The 7,888-nt window shown below is 45.2% G+C and overlaps 1 protein-coding gene across 1 annotated transcript; it reads right to left on the reverse strand.

The window, feature by feature from the left end:
- Positions 1-3,359: 3,359 nt before the first annotated feature.
- Positions 3,360-6,415, reverse strand: LOC138727238 (interleukin-5-like). The gene is made up of 4 exons (XM_069869528.1): positions 6,290-6,415; positions 6,093-6,125; positions 3,801-3,935; positions 3,360-3,461 (listed from the first exon to the last, which is right to left on the reverse strand). The coding sequence occupies exons 1-4, from the start codon at positions 6,413-6,415 to the stop codon at positions 3,360-3,362; spliced, it is 396 nt and encodes a 131-aa protein (XP_069725629.1).
- Positions 6,416-7,888: the final 1,473 nt, after the last annotated feature.

The following is a 7,888-nucleotide window of genomic DNA, read 5'->3' on the forward strand; positions in this document are numbered from 1 at the left end:
TAAGGAGTACGAGCTGAAAATGAAAACTAGATTTCAGGTTCCCAGAGAGTCGCGTTGGGATATTTTAATATGTCATACGATCTGGTTTTGTTCTGATTGAGAAGCAGCAACAATCACAAAGGCGAGTTTGTCTGAGGCACATGACACCAGGTTTTCTGGGATGAGATGCCTCACCCAGCACTGCAGCAGCTGCTCGGCGGGGGTGAAATTGCTCATTCTATTCACCTGAGCTGCAGGGGATTTTAGGACTGTGGTTAAGGCCAGTCCCACCCTCCAAACCACAATTGGGTAGGTGTGTTCCCTGAGAAAGCTGCTTGGGCTGGAAGTTTTGGAGTAGCTCTACCTTGTCTGCAGAGCTTAAGGAGAGTGAATGTGCCCAAGGCTCCCTGATTTCAGGTTTGTAAAGCACTTTTTGGTGTTTGAGGTTCTCTGACCTACTGTACTTGCTAGGAGCTGGTAGTTCTATGTAGTTTCAAGTACCAGAAACGTTTATTTCATCTGCCTGTGCCCTATTGCAGGCAGTCAGGGAGCTGTTTAACAAGATGCGTTTTCGAGGTCAGTGTATGAGTGTGTATCACCTATCAGAGCAGCTTGAGAAGATGTGAAAGAAATCTGGGAATCTAGGGCAGGGGAGAGCATGCAAAGATAGAAATCATCCTCAGAAGGCTAAAACTGTCTCTAATTGGCCTCACCTGGCAGGTACAAGGCAGAATCACTATTGTGTGAGGTAAGAGACTCAGAAATTACACGAAAAAAACTTTAAAAAGACATAAATTATTTCTCCCCCTCACAGCCTGCCTGGGGACACCCAGCAGTGGGAGCTGCTGCTCCAGCCTGGACACAGCCTAAACCATAATAAATAAATGCGGATTCATGGGTGTCCCAGCTGTAACGCTGGGGGGCACAGCGAGCCTGGGGGACCCCCTCCTGTCCCTGCCCCAGGACCCCTGCTGCCGTGTTCCGGAGGGGGATAAAAGGAGCCCAGCAGTAGCAGCACCCAAAGGTGCTAAGATGCTGGTGGAAGGTCCTCTCGGGTCTGCTGGAAGTCTCTGCTCAGCAGAGCTCAACCTGAAAGGAATGGTGCTGACCCTTTGAACTGGATCTTTCCTTATTTTTCCTTCATGTAACATACTGAGAAATTTTGTCTTAGCCCAATTTGGACTTAAATGCTGGAAAATCTCTTTTGGCTTTTTTTTTTTTTTTTATCCTAATCATTTCTCATCAGTATTAATTTTCCCTGCCTGCCAGGAATGCTGGTTGTAGCTGGGTACCTAAAACCCTCCCCAGGGCCAGGGAAGCCTGTGCTTGTCCTGGGTGATGTGCAGTTAGCACAGGGGCAACCCACACCCAGCGTCCGGCGCTGGCATTCCCTGCTTGATTACTTGCTCCTTGTTACAACAACCAGTTGTGACTGCACAGCACCAAGCTCCCCTCTGGGGTTGCGTGGGCTGCGATTGCAGTTCGAGCTACAGCAGCAGAGGTCAGCTGCGGCGCTTTGGTCCTGGTGTGGGTCAGGACGGCTCTGGGGATGCTCTTGGGGCAGCTGCATTCCAGCTGGAGGGGGAAAATGTTTGTCACCAAAGATACTTCCTTTGCAAATGTTTATTTGTGAATGGTGAGGGCTGGAATTTCTGCGGCAGATCTGAGGAGATGCTTGTTTGTTTATTTTAAAGGTATTTATTTTACATTAGCGAGCTCTCCAGCTGTTGTTTCTTCTGCAGCGTGTTTATGCCTGTTGCTTGGGGTCACCCAGGCTAAGTTGGACAATGGTACGTGGGATTCTTGTTTGGATGCCGGCAGATGTCTGCAGTGAGACTATCAGTTTGATTCTCTCCCCTTTTGTTTGAATTGTTGGAAAGGAGGGAGAGAAACTAGTACCCTTTTCTATGAGCAGCCCTTGGGTCTCCATGCCCACCGCTCCATATTCCAGCAGCGGTTCCTCAGCAGCTTGGTTGGAGTAAAACCAAGCGTGCAAGCGCAGCAGAGGCGTGCACCTTCGTGGGCCCTCTGGTTTTTAGCCACTGCATCATTACAAATAGCTTTGAGCAATACCCTTGCTTGCTTGCCTCAAGGGCCTGATCCTCTTGACCGCTAGAGATTTTACAATAATTATACTTGCTTAAGTGTGGAAATAGCTTGGAAGGAAATTGGGGGAGGAAAAAAAGGCAGAGACAAACATTTATTCACTGCATTAGAAGTAATAAAAATATAGAATAAATATTTTCTCCAAAATACATATATGAAATGCAATATAATTTAATTGACATCATAGAAATAAACTCATACTTATCTAAACACTCCTGAAAATATTAATTCTCTAAGTGGCATATGCCCAGATCCTCACAAATCTCTAGTTGCCAGATTTACACAGATTCAAACAGGGTGCAGGTAGATGAAAATCTCAGCATGTTCTTTCTCGAAGGCTGGGAAAGGTTTTGGGCAGAGCACTAAGCACATGAAATCGAGGTGATCCTGGACGCCTGAGTGCGACGTTCTTAGTCCGTGCTGATGAACGCTGTGCGTATGAACCATGAGCCTTAGGCAGAGCTTCGGAGGTGGCTACTGGGTGAGTTGCAAACTTGATTTGCAGTTCAATCTCATCTGGCTTCAAGGCAGCAGCAAAGCCAGTTCTGGACTAGAGAAGTTTTGCTAGTGCAATTACATCGATTAACATTCTCCGCTGCAGAGATGTCACGATGTTGAGATTCTCCCAGTGCAGCCCTGCCCATTCCCTGAGCTAACCCCCCTGCTTCAGCAGCGTTAGTTCTGTTCTGGTTTAATGGTCTCACAGGGATTCTTGCTCTTCAAGAATAACGCCTGTTGCGCTGAGGTCATGGGATACCAGCAAAACTCCCCATAAACTTGGAGAGTTATGGATCCCCAGCCCATCTTGCTGGAGCACACGCTGTCCCCCTGCCTCTGGCCCACCCTGCTCCTAAGGAGAGGCAAAGGCGACGTGTTTGTGTCACCTCCATGGCACACGTGGCTCAGCGTGTGGAACCCCTGGGGTGCGGCAGGGCTTGAGTGAAGCACCTACCGGGAACCACCTGCCCTTGCTCGCATCTGCCTGTATTCATTCTCGCTGCAACCATTCGAAAAGTAACAAGACTTTTTCATGTTCTAAGCCTAGCCAGGTCTTTACATAATGCCCTGCGTGTTTTGCTTTATCAGGCATTTACATCTAGAAACAGGAATGATGTTTTGCCATTGATGCTTTCAGAGGTTACATGCCAAACGCAAACCAGTACGGTACCTCTGAAACAGAAGTTGTGCCCTGCCAGATTTTAACAGAAGGGAGGATTACTTTAAAACAAATAAACATTTTACTGCTCATTTAAGTTTACAGAGGCTCTAGAGATTTATAACGCTATGCTCTTGCTTTTTTTTGATGCTTGTCGAATGAATGTCATCAGCTTTGCTATGAATGTCGTTGTGTTCTTTCTTTCTGTATCACACTTTCCCTGAAAAGTTAATTAAGAAAATGAAAGTACTTAATCTTTAACCATTATATAGAGCTTTTTCATCTGGAAATCATGTAATAAATTATATGATTTTCCTTAAACCTTAGATATGCCCACCACACATATGAATTCTCACTTTGGAAGTGGGTCAAGCTAAAGGCTAGAGGAAGGGAAGACTAGAAGCGTGAAATGCCACGTTTTCTTCTTCCACGCGTTCAACACATGCGAGCACAAAAATGATTCTCTCTTGCTGACATAAGGACTTAGTTATGAATTATGGATAACAGATTATTGGAACTCTGCTGCATGATCTCAGTTAGACAAGAAATGAATTCCTACCTCTTCTGCCAGGTTTGGTGTGAGCGATGGCTTCAGCTTCTCAAATTTTTGGAAAAAAACACTGAATTTCGTCATAGTGGGATTGGTTCTCAGCTGTTCTGTTCCTTCAAAAATTGTGCTGACACAATTCACATCCTGAGATGGAGGAAACAGCAGTTTTGAGATGCAAGGATTTGTAACCATGAACTACAATAAGTTTATTGAAAATCATCTTGAGTTCATCCAGCCGCCTGCATTGCAGACTCTGGGACTCGTATTTGCAAACATCTTCAGCAAACAAGCTTAGCTCATGTGCATATTTATTTACTCTGCAGACAGAAACCTGGCAGAAGAGAGTTTCTGCTAGCGTATGTTTTGTAAATTGAACCAGTTATCTAAAGATCGAGCCCTATCTTTTCTGCAGCTATCTCAAGACCCATTTGATTTCCTCGTGTCAACAGATAGTTCTCGTTTATGTCTTCAGTTTGGACGCGTGATGTTTTCTGTCCCAGAAGCTAGAACTCTCTGAACACGAGAGAAGGAAAAGAAATGAACCTGGAACTACCCTGCCTGACAGCTGACATGTGCTTGCCAGGAGAGATGCAGATGAGGGTTACGCTGTCATCTCGCAGCCCTGCTTGCCCTGTCCCATCCCAAGGGTGGCCGTGCACCAGGCACGCTGGTCCTCTTCCACAAAGTGGTGGCTGGTATTTATCTCCAAGACCTCGTGGTCTGGGTGAGGCAACCGGAAAAGAGGATAGAGGGTGGAACAGAGCTAAGAGGGATGATGGGTGTATTTGCCAGTGCGGGGTTGTTTTGTAAGAGAACAGCTAAACTCATGGAGAAGGGAAGGAGAGGACACAGCTGCCAGTGGCAAGAGCAGGCTAAAATGTAATGAGAGAAGAAAGGGATGAAAAACAGAGCAAAACCTAATCGATGAAGATTGGAGGTGATGCAGACAGCTGCGAAAGGCCAACGTCGTCCCAACAATGCTCTATCAACATGTGGTCGTTCCTGGATGCTGCATGATGAGGAAGATTATTTTTTCCAAGATCATGCTTGGGAAGCTGCTTGCATCTGCCACTGAGGAGCAACAAGTGTGGAGACACCAGGAAATTCTCTGTCATTGCTGTACCTGAAGCGCAGGTGAGAGTGAAGCAGCTCTCCTCCCTGGAAAGAGAGCTGGAGGAGAGCTTGTGGGGTGGTGGTGGCATCACTAGGGACCTCAGCAAGGAAAGCGGTGAGTGAGCATCATTGAGTCTATCTGTTTCTCTTCTTGAAAGCTCAGGGTTAAACCCAGCCCAAGCCCCAGCCTGGGAAGAGAGCCCTTCCAGACAGGATCCAGAGAGAAGTGACAGAGCTGGGAACTTTACACCTACTTTTACAAGGAATAGGTGGGATTTACTACCAAGAAGACCCCACCTTCCCACAAGTGTGAATTATTTGGCTCCTTCAATAAACTAGTGACTCATTGCATTCCCACAAACAACCATCTGGCCGTGGTGTTATCTGAAGAGCTCTCTGCTGGGTTCTGATCTCATGTTGAATCAAGTTTTCAGTTGATATGCAGCAGAAAAAAAAAAAAAAGCCTTATTGGCAGCGCCTGCATCAAGAGGATGCTGTTAAAAATCGGCTCAAAGAAGAGAGCCTTTACAGACAAAGCTTATGGGAGATGCTAAAGAAAATGGCAAATGCAGAGGGGAGAATTTGGTCTTTAAGACAGACCTCGGGGCGTTACACCCAGTGTCCTGTTCTTGGGGTGTTAATGCCATCCTTCAGCCAAAATGTGGTAGTGCGAATATTTAATCCCCTCACTGATGGTAAAGGGATAAAAAGCCATTTCTAAGAGTAGAATAAATGAAGTAAACTAAAAGGAAGTATTTTTGCAGACAGACGAGCAAACTATGTGAACAAGTTTGTTTTTTCCTTTCTAACCATCTTTTTAAAAAGCCGATTCAGAAAAATGTCTCTGTGTGCATGTTCTGCAGACCCACAAAGACACAGAACAAGAAGAGCTGCTGTCCTTGGCTGCTTTTAAAGCACAGCATATTTTTTTTTTCACTCAACATTTGATTGTTTTTTAATAACATTTAATGCCTTATAATTTAATATCTTTATATTGTTTAATATCTTTACTAACATTTTATATCTTTACTAACTTTTTATATCTTATAGTAGCTACATTTAAAGTAACTTTTTTGTCATTAAACACACATAGAGCAGTTTAGGAGATAATTTTAAAACTATCTCAATTTTCGATGACAAACTTATGAAACAGGTAATTTTATTATTTAAAAAAGGAGTTTTACTTACATCTATATTGTCTGGAGTTTCAATCCTCAGATTCTGAAAAATAATATATTAATTAAGCCTTTCGAATATCACCTTTAGGATCAATAAAAATAATGTCATATAAATAGGTAGTTTGACTTCTAAAAACACTAAATGTTTGAGAACAAAAGGATTCAATATACCAAATTTTCAATTAGTAAAGTGGAAGTTGAACTTACCTGGTTTTCCTTTGTCACTGACTTAGACATTTGCTGTAATAATGTCAGTAACTCAGCTATGCTGCTCGCCTGGGATGCAGCAGAGATGCCTGCAGCCAGCAAAAGAAGGTAGAGATGGGTCCTCATCCTTCTGGTGTGCTCCTATAATAAGTGCCTCTGGACCAGTCCCCTACCATTTTATGGTCTCCCTACAAGGAAATAACAGTTTAGGTTGATTTTTGAAAAAAAAAAAAGGTCATTTGTGAGACTTTCTGGAAGAGAAAGGTTCCAGTAAATTTGATGCTTAACCTTGGGGCATGTTCCTTGCCCAATCAGTTTTTCCACAGAAGTAGGTATTCCAGAGATGTATGGATGTGGCCTAACAAGTTTAGAATCAATCAAACATAGGATGATCAAGCAGTTGCTGTCTCCATGGCACTTCTCTAGAAACTGGAGTTTCTCCACTGATAAAGTGCAACCTTCAGATATGCAAGAGGAAAAAGGCTATGATGTAAGAATAGAAACTCCGAACTGCATGGAAAATATGAGGACTGCTGCCTGGAAAGGGAAAATAACAGTGGTTGCACAGTATTCATGGCAAGATTTTGTCAAAATGCAGGTATTCCATAGGAATTAATTAGTTTACAGGAGGCGAAGCCTCTGCCCTGGAGCTGGAGGGTGGCCCTGGGGCTGAGCACGGCGAAGGGGTCCCTTCTGGATGGGGCAGGAGAGACGCAGGGTGCCCCGAGCGTGTCGTCCCAGGCCCTGTGGGCACCGTTGGGTCCAAGGAGTTGCTGTTGTGCTGGGAAGGTGGTGCCCCCGCTGCCCTGCTTGCCAGCTGGCAACTGGCAAGGGGGAAGCCCACGGGGTTTGCGAGGGGCGCCTGGAAGGTCATAACTCGTTCAAGGCACTTTGGCTTGTTATCTGGCCAAACTAGCAAACTTCGTGACCTGTATTTCCCTCTTTCTGGAACTGGAGGAAGTAATTTTTTATTTCTTTTTGAAAAGAATGATTTCGGTTCTCAAGTGGTGCCATTTGCTTTCTGCTTGCGGGTTCCTGCGAGGCAGCATCTGTGGGGGCAGGGGGTCCATCTCTCTCTCTGCTGGGCAGCAGCAGATGGGCTGGCTCGGCTCGCAGCCCGATGCCACAGCAGTTCCGAGTAAGTGCCTCGACATCTCAGTACTTCGAACTGGGGAAGTCAAAAGCCAGTCGTGGTTGTGTGGCTTAGCTCAAGATGATTGCTGCCCACTTCGCTATACCCAGTTTGTCATCTGTAACAAGAATAGGGTTTTTTTTCCACACTGCATACTTATCTGTAGAGCTCTCTCACCACGCAGCTCCGAGGATCCTTGCAGGAACATGCACTCCACACCAGCAGGTTGCTGGGAGCAATGGGAATGGTTTAGTTTTTGATAGGAATGGTTGGACTCGATGATCTGGTGGGTCTCTTCCAACCTGGTGATTCTATGTGGAGAGCAAGCCTTATGCTATCAGTTGCCCTCGGGCTGAATTTGTAAGTTGTGCAGCTGAAAATATTAAGCCCAGCTCTTGTTCTGCTGTGGTTTGGGCATTTTATGACACATTTCCTTCAGTCTCCCACAAACTCGCACTGATTCTTAG

The sequence above is a fragment of the Phaenicophaeus curvirostris genome, chromosome 15, assembly GCF_032191515.1.
Source record: "Phaenicophaeus curvirostris isolate KB17595 chromosome 15, BPBGC_Pcur_1.0, whole genome shotgun sequence".
Taxonomy (NCBI): Eukaryota; Metazoa; Chordata; class Aves; order Cuculiformes; family Cuculidae; genus Phaenicophaeus; species Phaenicophaeus curvirostris.